The 18,624-nt window shown below is 36.9% G+C and overlaps 1 protein-coding gene across 1 annotated transcript; it reads right to left on the minus strand.

Annotated features, from left to right (window-relative positions):
* Positions 1-3,750: 3,750 nt before the first annotated feature.
* On the minus strand, positions 3,751-4,989 carry LOC145046313 (zinc finger BED domain-containing protein RICESLEEPER 2-like). Its single transcript, XM_078994602.1, has 2 exons — positions 4,545-4,989; positions 3,751-4,055 (listed from the first exon to the last, which is right to left on the minus strand). Exons 1-2 carry the CDS (start codon positions 4,987-4,989, stop codon positions 3,751-3,753), a joined length of 750 nt encoding a protein of 249 aa, XP_078850728.1.
* Positions 4,990-18,624: the final 13,635 nt, after the last annotated feature.

Raw genomic sequence — 18,624 nt, forward strand, 5'->3', positions numbered from 1 at the left:
CTCTTGGCCTTCAAAGTCTTCAAAATCTCCAGAGAAAAGGCTTCAAAGTTGGATGTGCGAGTGTTCCAAAAGAAACCCACCAAACTTCCTCAAATAGAAGCCAAAAGTAAAATCATGAATTTGCCCCTGCAGGAACTCACGCGGGTCGTGTGGTAATCTTAAGCGGGTTGCGTGAACTGATGGAGAATGGGCGGCCTTTTTCATTTGTTGGGCCTGTACTGCTTATTCCATTAGCCCAGTTTGAGTCCGATCAACTTCTAGCTCATTTTTCTTCAAGTTCTCTTCAATTTCAGCCCAATTTGACTTTTCCAAATCCTCCAAAGCTCTCGTAATCGCCCGATCTTCAATCTCTGCATGCTCGAAAATTCTCCCGCATCTTGCAAATTTAAAGTTTAATTCTTCCAAGCCTTCAAGTAATTGACAAACCGACTCCATGCATCATCTCCATAGTTAACAAGCCCAAAATTCTTGACGAATTCTAAGCCCAATCGCTTCCCAAAGATCCCGCTCCACTACTCTCCGTAAAACCATCAATTACGCTCACGAAATTTGAAAGTACCCGAAAGTGGTCATAAAATAACAAGAAGGAAAATATGCATAGTAATTAACTAAAATGTGAATGAAATATGCTACAATAAACTATAAAAAAGAGTAAATAAAATGAAACTATCATCTAACAATACCTTTTAGAGATTTTACTTAAAAATAACAATACCTTTTAAATGTCACCAATTAATTAATCAAATTAATGGTATTATGACAACAAAAATAAGTAAATAACATGAAATACTTGCTTACAATAAGAAATGTGATGAAACAACTTAGTATTCTATATATTTAACATGTTTTTTATTGTATGATTGTAAGACAAAGGTATGATAATAAATGGATGTGAGAAGTATTTATTTTTCTTTTTTGTTGCGGTGACGATAATGGAGGTGAGATTTTTTTTTCCTAAAGGATGTTTATGAGAAATGTTTTTTTGCCCGCATATTATGGTCCATGTCTTTTTTGAGAGGAAGACATTTAAACATTTTGACGTTTACGGTCTTCTAAAACACAAACAGTATGCACGAAAACACACAGAATGAAAATGTCTTCCCGCCTAAACATAAATGCTCAAAAAAATTCCAAAAAAAAAAAAAACACTTAAGTCTACCAAATGGGGCTTTAAGTCTTGGTGTGCTCAATTTTTATTTGTGAACTCAACTCTTCTTTGGTTGTTCAGTCGATCAAGATTTACTTTTAACATCACCCGGTTGATTTTGTGGACATTATAACGTATAAGCAATTTAATGTATAAGAAGTATTATAAAAACTATTGTTAAAAAATCCCTTTCTAGATCCTTGCCTAACTTGAACATTTAACAACAATTAATTACAACTACAGCTACCATCATATTAAATCCTTAAATATGATGCAAATGATTATTATATAACGTTGATGCAGATATTTTCATATGGTTGTTTTGTTTTGTTAAGAAAATATAATTAATAAATGTAATTATTAAAACTATTAATTAATAATAATATATTTTGCTGTATTTTTATATTGGCTATGGTACCGCCGAAGGAAAAAAAAAACCAAGAAAACTGAGAAGGCTCATGCAAAATAACAGTCAAGTCAAACCCATTATCATGAAGTTGAATATATTTAAGCTTAATAATTCTTTTAAAGGCATGAACATCATTCCATGGCCATGGGAGGTGTACTTCGATTTCATTTATTAATTTGCTATACCACTTTATATGGTTATCTACGTTATTATTAATTTTGCCCACTTATTCCATATCTAAATTTTAGAAATGCCAAAACGAGGTCATCAAAAGTTTTAGGTAATAGTTTGGAAAAAATAATTTTAGCATGTGTTAACTAGAAGCCTATCATTATCATGTACCATTTAGCACTATTGTTAAAACATTTAAAAAAAGAATGTTAGTTTGTTACATGTAAGGTTTATCTTGATTTTTTTAAGCCATGTCAGGATAACGTAGCTAAATGAATAATGATGTTTGTTATTGTATATATAAATGAACGTGTGGTTTCAAGTGTTAAATGGAGTAGAAGGGCTAAAGAAATTGCATGCTAATGTAGTAGTGGGTAATCGAGAGACAACGGACGATAATTCTTCGAATTTAAAGATAAAATTTGTACCAGGTGGTGGTTTTGGAGTCCGATGACATTGTGGCTAGCTCTTTGTTGGTCTCTTGGATACTTCTTGGGCATGTTAAGAAATTCTTATCAAATGAGAACAGTCTTTTGCTTTGTAAAAATGAAGTTTTTTTGAGGAATTTAAAGTGAAGTATATTGGTGAGTATAGATAAGAGAGCTATGTCATAATAAAAATGATTATTTATTTATTCATTATTTAATTTTCTAGGAATTCAATAAAATGACGAGGTTGGATCTCATGTTCGTGAAGAATGTCTAGGGCAATCTTTATTTTAATTATGCCTTTAGTAGTGTAAAGGGTAGAACAAGAGGCATATTATGTGTTTGGGATGCCATTGCTTTTGTTAAAAAATTAATTTTATGTCACTAATTTTATTGTTATTGAGGGACTATTGATAATCGTAAAGTTAATATTATGATAGTCAATGAGTATACGCTCCAAGATTTAGGAAAAAGTTACTTTGGATTTTGCTTCTAGATATTGCTTGAAGAAGTCCGGGCGAGTTCATTGTTTTTGGAGATCTCGATGTGGTTCATGAAGCTAGTGAGATTTGGGTCAATGTATTGTCATGTTTCAACATATTATTCGAACAGTTTTTTTCGAGCCAAAATAGGTTGATCTTCCAATGGGTGGTAAATCTTTCACTTATACAAACACATGGGATAATAAAATGAATAAAATTGATCGGTTTTTAATGTTGACGGTATTATATTGATTTATTCGTAGTATATTTGTTATGCCTCTTCCTCTCAAATTAATGGATTAATGTCCGAGTTTTATCAAAGACACTTGTAACTAGGAATGAACATCGGAAACGGCCCGAATATGAACCGAACTTAGTGGAAAATAGGAACCGAATCGGACCGCCGGTTCTACGGGTTCCGGTTCCTACTGGTCTTCAATGTTAGAACCGGTCCTCGAGAAATAGCAATGTATTTTGAGAAATATTTCGGTTACGGTTTCGATTTTTGTCGGGTCCTGAAACCTTGTCCAGTTTCTTTATGCTACCATGTCTCTAATTTCCACTATAGTCTATAGATATAAGTTAATAGTTTACTAATAGCAAACTACCACGGTGGAAATTTGCATCCCAAAATATCTATTAAGAAACAAATTAGTGTATAATACATGCCATGAATTTATAAAATAAATATTAAAAATTGAAGTAAAAAAGGTCGATACCTCTTGTCATTCGAGCAACGATCGGGAACCGCACCGCGTTATTTTTCCACCATGTGAGGATATCATATCCTTTGTCAAATCTGATTGGGTCCTCGTTTAAGAATCGTTGTAATTGACTTTTCGACGAAGTTGAGGGGACACTTCCCGAGGTCATATAACTTCCAAAGAATTCATTTTCGTCATCAAAATTAACAACTTCTTCAAGAGTTTCTTGTTGAGACGACGAGGCCATGTTTGCACTTTCCACGTATGTCTTGGAAAACTTATCCAATTTGCATTCGATATCAATAACCTTTGCACATGTTTTTTATTCTATCTCATCAACAGAACACTTATTATCTTTGTTCTTGACTTTAAGCATTTGGGTAAAAATAATTTTCATAAACTTTGACTTTCATTGAGGATCTAACAATATCGCAAAGAATACATCACTTATCTTCTCATAGGCACTCCAATATTTGTCATGTTTTTCTTTCATCTCCGATACCATAAACAAAAAATCTGGGTTAGTTTCATGTTTCCTAAGATGTTGCTCTATGTCTAGGATCTCCCAGGTATACTTATGGAAGATAAACTTTGATGAACACAAATTTTTTTCAGTTTTCTTCTTAAACTTCTCAAGGAACTCCATCATCTTTTTAATCATCTCAAAGTCTGAATGCGACAGTATCCTTTCCACAGTTTTCTGAAACATTTGATCTATCAAAAATAACAAAGAAAATACAATCAAACTTTCATGTATGTTATTGGAAAAAAAAATATTTGATATGATATATTCCAAGGCATGTAACTCCTTCAAATTTTAACAAAATCAAGAGTTTTTATAGTTTAAAATTAACTACAAAACCTAAATAACATGTAGGAAAAAAATAAGATCAATACAACTTAAAATGAATGAGATATGTACATTTTAACAAAAAAGTCAGATTACATTTGAGTTCTGAAATAGGAAAAAAAAAGTCTGATTTGATATACTTTCTTGCGGGACTTGTAACTCATTCAATTTTTAACTAAATCAAACGTTTTTATAGACTAAAATTATCTACAAAACCTAAATAACATGCAGGAAAAAGATTCAGGTCAATACAAATTAAATGAGTAAGTTATGCAAGTTGCAAAATTTGGAGACACTGCTAATTTGTAAATATTGCTAAGTTTTAGTGTTGAAACATATTTGTTTTTATTTACCTTGATGGCTATATTCGAGAAACGTGTTTTTCACATCGTATGTTGAGCTTAGTAATTCAATGGTAGAGTTCCACCATGTTGGAGTTTCACCACATAAAAACCTTTGAGTTTCTACAACCGCATCCATCATGGCTTGTTTAAAGGTTTTGATCCGTTGCAAGGAGGCTCTAATGTATTTCACCGCCTCTTGCATGCTTTTTACATGGTAAAATTTGTGTTTTAACCCCATTTTTACAACTAGGTTTATGATATGAGCCATACACCTAATGTGAAAATGTTTTCCATTCTCGTAAATACCCAGAAGTTCTTTAACAATGATGTTGATTGTCGAGTCATTAGTCTTGGCATTATCAACGGTCATCGTCATGAAATTCTTCATGCCCCACTTGTTTATGCAAATTAGCAACTCCCATGCAATGTCTTTGGCTTTGTGAGTATCAACCATTCTAAAGTTGACTGCCCTTTAGTGCATGACAAATCTTCGGCAATGAAATGGTTCGTGACAACCATATAATTTCTCTCTTAACACGAGGATGTCTACGTGTCGGTTGTTAAGTGGATGGCTGTTTTAGGGTTGCTCAAATGTTTGTACAACTTCTGCCTTTCCATTAAATAGAATGACACATCACGAGAAATTTTATGCTTTGAAGGCAATTTCATCCTACCATTGATAGCGTTTACAAATCCTATGAAAGCCTCGTTCTCAATGAGCTTAAAGGGTAGTTCCCTGATGGTGAAAAGGCCTAGTAAGGCAAGTTGGATCCTCATATCATCATGTTTCCATGTTTATACATGGCCCTCACCATTAGGAGCCTTTGTAAATGACAACTTTTTTTGTTTGTCATCATCATCATTCGTTTTGTTGTCTGGATTTAACTTGCAGCCATTAAAATGCTTGTTTATTGAAGTTATCCCATTCCAGTTTGCTCCGCAGCTTGTAATTTTAAACAATAATTACATTTGGCCCAATTTCTTTCTATTCCATCTTCCTCCTTTATCCATTTTACCTCGAAGTAATCCCAAACAAGAACGGTACAATTATGTTTACCCTCACCTCGTTTGGTTGGGTTAATCCGAGTAGAAATATGATATTGCCACAATAAACCATTTGGGTATCTATTAGTATTATATAACATTACAAGTAAGACATAATATGGATTAAAAAACTACATCCTATCTTTACAATAAAATACATTCAAACTAATCTATCCCTTATCTATTATGGAACATGTTTACGTTCCAATCTTAACCGTTACAAGGTTGAGATTGTGTCTTAGATGTTCCAAGACGTTCTTAGTTGCGGGATTAGTTAAACTATCAGCTAGTTGATCTTTAGACGACATGAATTGAACATCAAGAGCTCCCATTGCCACTTTTTCTCTAAAAAAATTAAAATCTACTTCTATATGTTTTGTATGAGCATGAAATACAAGATTTTCTGTCAAATATGTTGATCCTGGATTATCACACCACGCGACAAGAGGTCTTGGTTGTCTGACTCCTAATTCTTTAAGTAAGGTTTGCAACCATATTGCTTTTGTTGTGCCAATTACGAGTGCCTTGTACTCAGCCTGTATAGTAGATCTTGACATTGTCGGTTGTTTGCGAGAGCTCCAAGAAATTAGACTAGGCCCATGAAATATTGCATAGCCACCTGTGGATCAACGATAGTCCAAACACCCTACCCAATCTGCATTTGTAAAGATAATTAAGAGTATTGAATTAGACTGCCTAAATTTGAGTCTTGTGGTTAATGTGCCCTTTACATATCTTTGAATTCTTTTGATTGCCTCCTAATGAAGGTCTGTTGGCTTCGAAAGATATTAGCACACCTTTTTAACAGCAAAGGAAATATCAAGTCGTGTCAACATAAGATATTGAAGGCCTCCAACCATACTCCTATATTTAAATACCTCTTCCTCATTGATTGGTTTTCTATAGGCTCGATAGAGCTTTTCTGTCACTAATATCGGGGTTGAAATTCTTTTACAATTCTCTATATGAACACGATGTAGTAGACCAGTAGCAATCTGTGTTACATTAGTGTTATTCCCCCTAAATTGTAAAGGACTTCAATCCCTAGAAAATAGCATATCTGACCAATATCTTTAATGAAGTAGATAAGGCATGAACCAATATGGTAATTATGGAAGAAGATAACCCAGTGATAACGATATCATATACATAAACAAGCATGTAGATAACGATATCATTATGATGTAAAACAAATAAAGAAGTGTCATCTTTGGAAGGCCTAAAACCAAGTTGGAGCAACTTATCACTGAGTCTAGATGTAACGTCCCAAAATATGATCTAATTTTTTTTTCATTTTTAACTTAAATAAAACATATTCCAAAAACATTATCCATACAACCCAAATGAAAATAAGTATATCAAACATCATAACAATCAGAGTGATATCTCAAAAGTGGAATATATATGATGTGTGCGATGCAGTCAATCCGAGCTCTTCCCCTTAGAACCGGAAGTACCTGAAATATAAACTAAAAATCGTAAGCACAAAGCTTAGTGAGTTTCCCAAAACTACCCCATATTATACATAATAAATCACATACTAGGCCCTCGCCCTACATATGGCCCCGCCCTCCATAAAGCCTCGCTCGACATTGAGCCCCGCTCGGTATATGGATTTGTTATTCCTAGGCCCCGCCAAAAATCAGGCCCCACCCACTATAAACATACAATACATATCATATAATCATGCTAACACATACAATGATCATAAATAATAGCATATGATTCAATCATCGAGCCTCACCCGACATCGAGCCCCACCTAGTATACATAGCAACACATAACATATGCAAGGGTCACACAGACTCCTAACATCCTAACATAAACAAAATGGGGCAGCATCGATGCCTTAGACACGCTAGACCTAGTGAGGAAACTCACCTCGACTGCTGAATCTCTCTGAAAAATCCCTGGCTGTTGGTCCAACAAATCCCCAAGCTAATAAATACCAAAACAACACCCAATTAACATTTGGGTTCCAATCTATAACCATAAGTCCAACAATCCATACTTGGGGTAAAAAGACCATTTTACCCCTCTCATAGTTTGGCCCAAGGCTAAGGCCTAAACTCAAAATCTAAAAGGCCAAAAACCAAATAATCATCCAAGGCCCACTTCTAGCCTAATTTTCCAAATTGCGCCCAAACCCCTTCATGGGACTTACTCTAAAGCCCAACAACTTTTCCTAGTCCAAAATATTTGTACTCAGACGGCCCAACAAGAACCCAAGCATCCAAGCCCAATAAAATGCTCTAAAATTGAAGCCCAAAATGCTAAGCCCAACAGATTGCGTACTCGGGGTGTACTCAACTACACGTTAAGCATACTTGGTAAATGGCTTGTACGCCCAACGTATTCACCGAATAATCCAAATTCCACATTAAACACTTAATGCTTAAGACCAGAAGTCTAAACCACATATCCAAGTCCTAATAAGCATCTATAACCATAAAGTCACTAACTTGGTGACTTTGCATGCCCCATAAAGACCCAACTTCCAAATATAACACTTTACTTTCATTAAATGGACATAAGCTTATGCATGGATGGATCTAAACCCTAAAGGTTCCAACTTTATGAATCTAGAACCTTAGAAACACCAAGAGTGGCAACTAATAGCTCTTAGAGTGGTATCAAACCACTAGATCTCATTCTTAGGGCCAAAAAGGGACCAAAACTCATATATAATAAATAGATCTAAGACATAAATGAACAAGTTCATAGCGTTATACCTCATACTAGCTACAAATGAAGCAACTAGTCAAGATCCACACGCTCTTCCTTGATCCACCACATTGCACCAAGCTCCTACTTCTTGAATATGGACTAAAGCACACAAAAATGGACACAATGAGCTCAAAACCAATGACGGAGGCAATATAGGGGCAGGCGGGTGATCTGCCCCTCTAATCCCCATCTAATTACTTTACCTAAAGGCTTGAAGCTCACTAAAATCTGATTGGTTGGTTTTTATTTAGCCCACCGCCCCTGTTATCTCATTTAATTGGGGCCAATAAAGCTCATCGCTAATTTGCATGCATGATTACTGTAACACCCAAAGTTTGGAAGGCCAAGAAAAGGAAAGAAAACCCTAATTTTAAGGGGAGACTCGACGAGTCCAAGGAGGGACTTGGCGAGTCCGAGCGGGATCCGGGTCGAGGAGTAAGTGACCAACTCGGCGAGTCAGCCAAGGTGACTCGGCGAGTCTGGTCTGAACGAGGAAAACCCTAATCTCGGGAGTTGTATCCTATTTAAAGGGTGTTATGTACCTCCCTCAGCCCCCATATCACCCTAGAGAACCTGTAAACCCTTGATGTCGTGAGGGCTTCCATCAATTGGGAGAAATAGCTTGGAGGAAGGAAACTTTGGGAAAGGAACTTGAAGATCAAGAAGGTTGCTTCACAGGAGGAGGTGTAGATCCAAGATCTACTTCAGTTGTGTTCATCTTGGAGGTAACAAGCTGTAATGCCTGTGTTTCTGGGCTTTCCATTTTTAGCAATGTAATAGTCTAGGTTAACCTTTGTAACCCGTTTTGAAATAATAGAAGTGTATTATTTGAGTATTATGTGTTTTGTGCTTAATTGCTTAATTATGTGGTTTGATTAATTAAGAATAAAAATAAGCGTCAAAATTTAAGTGTAAAATAAATTTGATATCTTTAGATAATGTTGTAGTAGTTGAAACAAGGTTTCCGAAGATATAAAGAATGCCGAAATCCGAGATATAACGAAAAAGTTATGACCTGTCGAAGTTTCGCGATAGAACCGGCAACGCTGAATGACGTAAAAAGTGAAATTTATGTTAGAGCGATAGTTAGCCTTAGTGATCTAAATGAGAATCGAAGATCTCGTTGTTAGTATCAAAGCGATAAAAAGTTAGGCGAGAACGGACGTCAAACGAAGAAGTTATGAATTTATAACAAAATTTTCTGTCCTGGCCTATTAAAAATAAATTATAAAAATAAAGTCAAAATTAGCCGACGGAGTCTAAACGAAAGTTGTAGAGCGTAGTCTCACCTTCGCGTGGATATAAAGAACGTCGAAAACGGAGTTCGTATGAGGAAGATATGAATTTTCGAAGTTTATTAAATAATTAATAATTAAAATTAATTTTTAAACCTCGGTATTATCCGGAGGCGAGTCACCGGACTCATCCGGAGTACGCCCCGCGTACTCGTGTACACCCCGCGTACGGCGAAGGATGTCGACACTCGCACTTGAGGACTTCGGATGACGCATGCAGTGACGTTTCGGAGGCAATACGCCCCGCGTACTGCGATGTAACAGCCGGATTTTATCAGGTATTTTGTTTGTTGTATTTTGTTGATTTGTGAGGGGGACTCGGCGAGTTGGAGCTCAGACTCGCCGAGTAGGGACGCAGATTTGGACGCAGGATCGCGCCTGGACTCGACGAGTCCAGGATATGGACTCGGCGAGTCAGCGCTGTGTAATGAAACCCTAATTTCTCAGGTTTGAGACTTATTTAAAGGGCCTAATGGTCGTCATTTGTGCTCACCAGCCCCTTGAGTGAAACCCTAATCAAGTGTGAGCATTGGATCTAAGTAGGAGGCCATTATTGACCTTGGAGGTGCCATTGTTGCAAAGAAAGGAGAAGAGCTAGCCAAGGGAAAGCAAGAAGGAGCCACTTCTGTGGGTTTGGAGTCCAGAGCATCACTTTTGTGGTAATAAATCCGAGTTACCTTCTTGTTGTTGTTGCTTATCTAGGTTTAGGGTTTGTTGAACCCTTTTATGGCAAGATTTGGTGTTCTTTTGGTCCCTTATGAGGTTGGAACCATAGATCTGGACCCTTAGAGGTCCAGAGTGTCCCTTTACCCAAGTTTTTTGGGAATCAATGGAGGCTTTGGATTGGAATCCTCATGCCTTAGGTCAAAAACACCATTATTGAGTTATAGGTTGTGTTATGAGCACCAAGATAGGAGCTTTACGTGATGAATCAGTCGAGGGAGGCCAGATCTATAGTTTTTGGAAGCAGATCTGACCTTAGAAGCGAGTTGGAGTGATTGCATGGCATGGACTCGCCGAGTCTGTTCATCCGACTCGGCGAGTAGCTTGAAGATTGCCTTGGGACTGCTCAGCGAGTGGTCCAATCGAGTCATGGGTAGACTCAATGAGCCAGGGTGAGTTGGAGAGGGTTGACGAGTGGACTAAGTCAAACTTGGACTCGCCGAGTTGTCCTTAAGACTCGGCGAGTTGAGTCGAGGTGGCCCCGCGATTCATTCAGGTGAAACTCGTCGAGTAAAGGGGGGGATACTCAACGTGTAGTAAGAGGATTTCAGAGGGTTGGTGAAAACGTCTAGACTCGCCGAGTCACCATGGGACTCGCCGAGTCCGGTTAGAGTTGACCGTTGACCAGAGTTGACCTATGTTGACTTCTTATAGTTAGTCAACCTTAGAGATATAAAGTGTTAATTAGAAACATATAACGTTATAGGAGGATTAGAGCTCGGAGGATCGAGCATGAGGGATTTCCAGGATTCGTGAGATACCGAGATACGCGAGGTGAGTCTTCTCACTATACTTTACCTTGAGTAGGTAACCAGAGTTATGTGATAGAGTATTTGTATGCTATGTATGTTACGTGTTGTACTGCATTATTTCTATGTGATTTATGTGGTGCATGTTTATCAGAGCTAGAACCTGAGGGTTCACAGAGTTTGGGTGCACGGACCCACAGAGTTATAGCCTCGAGTGGCTAATATGTGTTATATGTGGTATTTTGGGGAACTCACTAAGCCTTGTGCTTACAGTGTTTGATGTTATTGTTTCAGGTACTAGTGACGACCGCGGGAAGGCGCCGGCTTGATCCGTACACACACACTCGGAGTTTTTACATTGTGATCTTGGGATTTTGTATTAACTTATATTGGATAATTAATATGGTTGTTTGGTGAATATTAATCGAATTATGTTTATAAGAAAATTGAAAAAAATTGGTTTTGAAATTTACGGTGTTACATGCGAGGCATCAGCCTCCTATAAATAGGATGCGAGGGCAGCCGTTTCCTTTGCTATTTTTCTCCCTTCTCTCTCCCGTTTTGCACCGTTTTGCGTGCCAGAAATACCCCGAATCCCTGATAATATTCCCGAGTCCCGAAGCAAGTCCCGAGATCCTGAAGATCCCGAGAAGTGCGGTTTCCGAGCCGAAGCTCTGCCCGCGAGAAGTTCAATGTTTGTAGAGATCTTCCAGATCTGCTGAGGTATACTACTCCTACGAGTCGTAGTGTTGTCCGATCATCTTCTGATCAAGTGACTGTATACTACCTTTCATAAACACAATAGTAATACAAGTATGGTTTGAGTGTATTAAGTATATTGTTGTTTATATGTGTGAGTGCGTTGTTACTTTCTCCTAACGTATAATTATGAAGTATTTTACACGAGATACGTGTTATGTGTATATTTTGTTGTTATGTGTGTGATGTATATTCACTTTCTTCTATCTTACAGATCTGATTATTTCTATATAAAATACGTGTTATGTGTGTGTGCCTCATCTGTTATATGGAAAATGTATTGATCAACCATGCTATACAGGTTTTGAAAATATGTATAAAAATGTATGTTTTTATCTACTAATATGTTGGGTAGAACATGGTTAGATAGTTGGTGTGTAATAAACAGATGAGAGGCCTCGTTGTTGTTTTGATCCAGTCATCTAGCGGAATTTAGATGACGACCACGGACTTTTCTAGACAGTCTTGTGGAACGCTAGCAGGCTCATAACCTGTAGGTGTTAATGAACTTGGGTGTTCATTCGTTGTATTCCATCCCCCTCATGGTTGCCTTATTTGACTTATATTGTTGAGGAACCTCCGCAGCATGTGTTGTCACCGCGATGAAAATATTCTTAGATTAGGTCCCTTGTGTTAGTTATTTTAGGGACATAAAGTGAGAATAACAAGAATGGGTAACTGGGTTATTGTTGGTTGATAATAATTAATTTAATTATTTATTGTGGGTTGAAAACCCAATATGCTCACTAGGCTCCCAAGCCTGACCCACTCAGTTTTATTTGTATTACAGGAAGTGGCGCAAGGGCGTAAGATGGATGAACCATCAAGTTGTTTTGTTTACAAGTTTGTATATGTATATATTTGTTGAATGACTTGTAATGTTATCGTTTATGCTTATTGGTCTATATCGGAACATGACACCCCGAGTTTTGATTATATAATGAAAAATACATTTCTTTTATGAAATGCTTTTGTAAACATTGTTTTATCATGTTTTGTTTTTGGGAACAAATTCCGCAACTCTTTCAAATCAAAAGGATTTACTCTGAAATTATTTTAAAAGCATAAATGAAAATCGGTCTTTTCTGGCCGAGATTTTGGGGATGTCACACAAGTTGCTATTTTCCCTCCTTTACACCTAGATCTATGTGTGTATTTTGGGCATTCTTGGCATAAGAGTAACCATTCGAGCTAGGGTTTCAGATCTGAAGTTGCTACCTCATATCCATGCTTATTTTGGTCTAAAATCCCGTAAAGTATCAGCTCTTGGTATATTGGTGGAGCGTGGTTGTCATAAACCCTAGTTTATGGTGTATTTTGCCTAGATCTCCTTCTCTACACATAAAGTTTGCAACTTTATGTGAGGAATAGGCTTGGGAAGGGTAGATCTACAGTTTGGAGTCCATGCATGACTCAAAAGCCCTTTGCATGTAAAGGGATTTGAATGGACTCGGCGAGTCCTTTGAGTGGACTCGGCGAGTAGCATGAAGGTATGGAGAAACTCGACGAGTGGGATGAACAGCTCGTCGAGTCAGATGAAGATTTCCTTGTACTCGGCGAGTCTGTTCTTGGACTCGGCGAGTCAGGTTGCGAAACCCCAAACCCTTCGAGTTAAGACTCGAATCAGTGAGTCGGGTGGAGACTCGGTGAGTTGGACAGGTCAGGACTCGGAAATCGGTAGACTCGGCGAGTCATGGACTAACTCGGCGAGTCGAGTCGCGAAAGGGAGGAATCTGAACACTTGAACTCGACGAGTCAGTAGGGTGACTCAACGAGTAGGGTTGACCAGGAAGGTTGACCTTGACCAGGACTTTGACTTTGACTTTGACCGGAGTTGATTTGGTTGTCTTTCGGGGGTCAGTCAGGCTCAGTGTTGCTTTGATATTAGTAGTTCGAGGAGCAAGAGGAGCAGGAGTTCAGTGAGTTGCCGGGCAGCAGCTAGTGAGATCATCAGCAAGTTCAGCCAGTGTAGGTGAGTTTCCCTTTGTGTGAATGGGTCTAAGGCCACAATGTCGGCCCATATAGTTATGAGTGGAAGACCCGGGGGTTAGCCCTAGGCACAGTATGCTAGTATGATATTCAGGACGAGGTCCAGTAATAGCGGGCGGGTGCCCAAGGATTTGTTTATATGATAGATTATACTTGATGTCTGTGTGATACATGTATATGCCTGGTAGGGAGGTGAGTGTGGGCGAGGTCCCGTATCTCACCAATAGCAGAGTGTGGATGGGGTTCCATATCTCATTAGTAGCAGAACAGGGGCGAGGCCCAAACTAGAACATGCGTGAGAGTGGGTTGGGCCCGTATATCACTACCATTAGGAGCGTGGACGGGGTTCCATGACTCATCAGTAGCAGGACATGGGCGAGGCCCAGGATAGGCGATGCCTTAGGACAGAACCAGTTTCATGTGTTTAGTTATGTGTTGTGATATGTTTATGTATTATTATTTGTTGGCGGGCGAGGCCCTGTGACAGGCGAGGCCTAAGTAAAACAGATATGTATCCGAGCGGGGCTCAAAGCCAGGCGGGGCCTGGAGCGGCAGGGCCATTGTAGCGGGCGAGGCCCGAGGTAAGGGGCGAGGCCCAAGGTAGCGGGCGTGACCCAGTATATGCATTATGTGGTTATGCATGGTATGTGGTAAGGTGGGGAACTCACTAAGCTTCGTGCTTACGGTTTTCAGTTTTGGTTTCAGGTACTTTCGGTAGCGGAGGGAAAAGCTCAGGGTGATCGAATGGCACACACCATAGATTTGACAGCCTGAGAATGTTTACTCTGATAATGAACATGTGTTTTGAAAACTTATACTCATATTATGTTTTGGAATGATGACTTTGCTTTAAGTAATGTTTTATTAAAAGAAATTTTTGGTCTTAAATTTTTGGTCGTTAGAATTACACCTTAAATCCTTAATTATTTATATGATTATATCATTGATTTGGTCAATGATTCTAAACCCTACCCATAATAAATATTAAAGAGCTTGCATTTGATATGCTCTCAAAAGTCCAAATCCTAGTGTAAACAAGCTGCGAAAATTGTTAGGAATATCAATTTAAAGGAAATTTGAAATCAAGTCATCGTCATTAATTATGGAAAGTTATCTCAAGACTAGAGTTAATTTACATTGTGTTGTCGTTGTCTCTACCTCCTCTTTTCCTCTTGACTTCGCCGCCCAAGAACTCAAATCCTCTTATAAGAAATCGTCTCCAAATCTCCATTTTATTATTTGTTATATCTTTCTATTCTGCTTTTACTTTCATGATGAGATATATTGTAAATAGCTTCTTTACTCGACATCAATCCATAAACGATTTTTTCCTTACATATCAACTTTCAATTGTTTATTAATTTTCAGTTTTCAATGTCAAGACATAGTGTTTTGAGGGCTTTGTTGTATATTCATTTGTCATTTTTGAATATTATCAATTTTCAAAGTTCCAATAGATTATTTCTAGGTTACTTGATTTGTTGTTTAACTTTTTATTAGTTTATTGCTTTAATTTTTAAAAGCACAAACTATTATTAATTGGTTATGGTTTATTGAACCAAAGATCCAAACATGGGATTTTTTTAATAATTATTGGTTCTTTAGTGGCTTATTTATTGTCTTTGGAAACAATAAATATGTGTGGACTTTTTCTACTAATTTTCTACTTTCATATTTATAAATGATTGAGAATTGAATAAGAAATGTTAGGTGTTATTTGTGTTTCATTCTAATTGTTTTAATAGCAAACAAGAAGGAATCAAATGCATTTCAATATTTTAATATGACCTAAACCCCTTTATTCTAGAATTTTAGCTTCGTCCTTAAGAGACTCAAAAAAAAAGTATGATTTCTTCTTCTCCTCTTGTCTTCCAAGTTTTCTTTCCTCGTACCTTTGTCCTTCTTTGTGTACAAGCTTCACCAAAAAATACCAAAAACATTTAATGAAAGTATGGCATTCATGGGTGTGTGTTGCTATAAATAAGAGTGCTTAGAACACCATTCTTCACTCAAAAACATCAGCCATTTTCCTTATCTCACTCTCTCACTCTCTCTCCTAACAATCTCTCCCAAACTCTCTCTAGTCTCTTTAGGTGTACACCACCTTAAATCACCCTTATACCACCACTCTACCACCATACAACCTCCTAACACCTCCCTCACCTCTCTCCCACCCTTCCCTTTCCCCCCCTCACCATTTTCTACCAAGAAAAATAAGATAAACGTGGCAGCAACCTTGCTGCCACCCTATTGCCGCCCACTACCACCACCCGTTCTCCACCAATAAACCATCACCACCACCCACTACTGTGATGGTATTACTCTGAAAAACGTTCCCACCACCTCCTCTCATCCCCCACTCGTCGGAATTGCCAGCAGAAGGAAGAAACGATGGCAGCAACACCAAACTGCCACCCCTTCACCTCCACTGCCACTGCAGTGAACCGTCAGCCACCACCGGCAGTCAACACCTCCACCACCGTAAGCCCTCTCCAAAACACCCCTCTATTCATTTGTGTGCTGCTGCGTCGATCAATCCTAACCACGAGACCATTTTAATTATTCTTTCTTCGTTTACACCTCGACGAACAGGAGGCCATATGCCTCCTGTTATCGAACTGGTAAGGAAAGAAACTCAAACATGCATTCAAATTTAATTATTCTTACCCCATTTCCAGAAAACTTTTCAAAACAAGTACCAAGACATTCAAACTTCATTTAAAATGTTCAAAACTCAGCCCTCTATTATAAATCCTTTTAAATCAAGTCCCTAACTTAAACTTTCATTTTATTTATTTATATTTAACCCCACTCTTGGGATTTATTTGCAAAATAAATCCAACACTTAAACTTATAAATTAAATAATCAACTGTAGTCCCTCATTTGGAAATTATTAACTAATGTAATCCTTTTAAATTATTTGAATTAACTAAGGGACCCTATACTTTGGTTAAGTTACCAAACCACCCTTCACATATTAACTTATGTTAAAATTTCATAGGAAACTAAATAAATATCGACCATTCGTTATCAAAGCAACACTTCTCAGTTTCTTGCATAAATTCTCGAAACGACTCGACAACAACACATTAAGGTGAGTGTTATGGCCCCACTTTTATATATTTTCCGCGCGGGGTGGGGGTGGGGGGTACATGTACTACTTGTATATATATATATATATATATATATATATATATATATATATATATATATATATATATATATATATATATATATATATATATATATATATATATATATATATATAGACACACACATACATGTGCCTAAATGATTTGTTTATACAAGTAACATTATTATTTTTATGTGATATAGATCACACAAAAATATTATTTACTACTCTACTACTTAGATACGGAGAATTTAGTTTGAATGGCCGCATAAGGTTGTTGGATTTTAGAACAGTTTAATTGCTAAAACGATCATGCCCTCCAGTGCTTCATGTCTGGCCATCGTCTATAAATGGTAGTATGTGTCCCAAGTAATATTTATCATACAAAATATACATAAAATATCATTATATTGTGTAAACACATTAGTAGTTTGTGAAATATTTGTTTAAATGCTTATATTTTATAAGTAAACAAGCTAGTTTTAAATCTCAATATCAATATATATTATGTCGTTAAAATGATACAACTACTAAAAATAACATATACTTTCTGACTACAAATGTGATATGACTAATAAACGGTTATCAACTTGGTAGTTTCAATATACCTTATACATACACAAAATATATAGGTTTATATAATTATATAAGTTATAGAACTTGTATCTTAGGTTCATATATGTGTTTGTGTACACTACCCTGAGTTTTATCAACTATTTAAACAAGTATCGTAGACTTTTACACTTATGCTTATCAATTATACTTGTCTTCCATCTATTTATCCGTATCTGCGGTTGTTGAGTACAACCTTGGCAGATAACTTTATATGTATATTTGTATGTCTATTTATCGTTACTCGTACAACTTTGTCAATCTAAACTTTAACTAGATTTAATTATCTTGAAACCACAGTTTAGATTTCAATCTTTATCAAACATTTCCAAACATAATTTTACTTACAACAAAGGCAATACCTTTTAGATCATGTTAAAAGTATCATTATTTCAAAAAACTTGTGACACTCACCAACCTTTTTGTTGACCCTCAAACTTACATTTATTCACAGGAGATAATTAGACACGCTTTCAGACATAAAATAGGTTATGGATTACAGACAACCTAGCTATCTAGTTTTTGTTATCTTCCTGTTTAAGGCAACTACTATACTATTATTATTTGTAAGAACCCTTATTCAAACTTAATGATGGAATACAAATGTTGTTTTGTTTATCATTGTACTTGTGCTATATATTCAGTTTATCTGTGATCGATGAACTTATTCGCACTCCCGACATGTTCCGCCTTAGCCGAGGGTGTGACACTTTGGCTTATAATTTTTTATTATTATTTCATGTACTTCATAGGATCGTAGGAAGCTTTGATTTGAAATAATGCTTCCTGTTTTTATGTCTGCGGGTCTTGGGAAAACTTTGATTTGAAATAATGCTTTTGAAACAATGACTCTTTTTGTAAACAATATTGATTTATGGTTGGTTTTGAAAATTTTAAATTTGTTATGATTTTTAGGAGTGTTACAAGTTGGTATAATAGCCTTGGTTTGAGTGAATAGGATGAACACTCGTGTGAATCCAGACTCAAACTAGGGAACTATAAAGGTTTTAAACTAATTTTCAAAAGTAAATAAGAAAGGATGTGATGTGTATGATCA

The sequence above is a fragment of the Lactuca saligna genome, chromosome 5 (assembly GCF_052625555.1).
Source record: "Lactuca saligna cultivar CGN05327 chromosome 5, ASM5262555v1, whole genome shotgun sequence".
In the NCBI taxonomy this organism is placed as follows: Eukaryota; Viridiplantae; Streptophyta; class Magnoliopsida; order Asterales; family Asteraceae; genus Lactuca; species Lactuca saligna.

Coding starts and splice junctions, on each gene's coding strand:
- LOC145046313 (XM_078994602.1), bottom strand. CDS start 4,989: ATGGTTGATACTCACAAAGCCAAAGACATTGCATGGGAGTTGCTAATT. Junction 4,056..4,544: donor TCTCGAATATAGCCATCAAG/GTAAATAAAAAC, acceptor TATTTTTGATAG/ATCAAATGTTTCAGAAAACT.